The sequence below is a fragment of the Eimeria tenella genome, genomic scaffold (genome assembly GCF_000499545.2).
Source record: "Eimeria tenella Houghton genomic scaffold, Eth_scaff2728, whole genome shotgun sequence".
NCBI classification, from domain to species: Eukaryota; Apicomplexa; class Conoidasida; order Eucoccidiorida; family Eimeriidae; genus Eimeria; species Eimeria tenella.
Window position 1 is genome coordinate 728 of NW_013542603.1, and position 262 is coordinate 989.

The following is a 262-nucleotide window of genomic DNA, read 5'->3' on the forward strand; positions in this document are numbered from 1 at the left end:
GCTGTCGCTGTTGACTGCCACAGCGCAAACCTCGTTGAGGCCTCTAAACCCGAATTCAGTGTTTAACTCGTGGTAGCAAATATAAAACCCTAAAACGCAGTCTAAAGTCCACTGGCCTTCAAACACTAATCTTTCCCCATCCGCCAGGAGGCCCCACCCGTGCCGCCGCTGGCCCCGCACTTCTCCGTAGTAAAAGTACCAGCTGCTGCTGCTGCTGCTGCTGCTGCTGCTGTTGCTGCTGCTGCTGCTGCGCGCGCCCCCG

The 262-nt window shown here is 57.6% G+C and overlaps 1 protein-coding gene across 1 annotated transcript in view; it reads right to left on the reverse strand.

Moving 5' to 3' along the window:
- Positions 1–125: 125 nt before the first annotated feature.
- ETH_00040875 (Tyrosine kinase-like (TKL) protein, putative) overlaps positions 126–262 on the reverse strand; it is a gene marked incomplete at both ends in the record, with an annotated part of 417 nt that continues 280 nt past the window's right edge. Inside the window, one exon of the mRNA XM_013375371.1 lies at positions 126–260. Coding sequence (XP_013230825.1) covers positions 126–260 — 135 coding nt within the window. The remainder of the gene's footprint in view (positions 261–262) is intronic.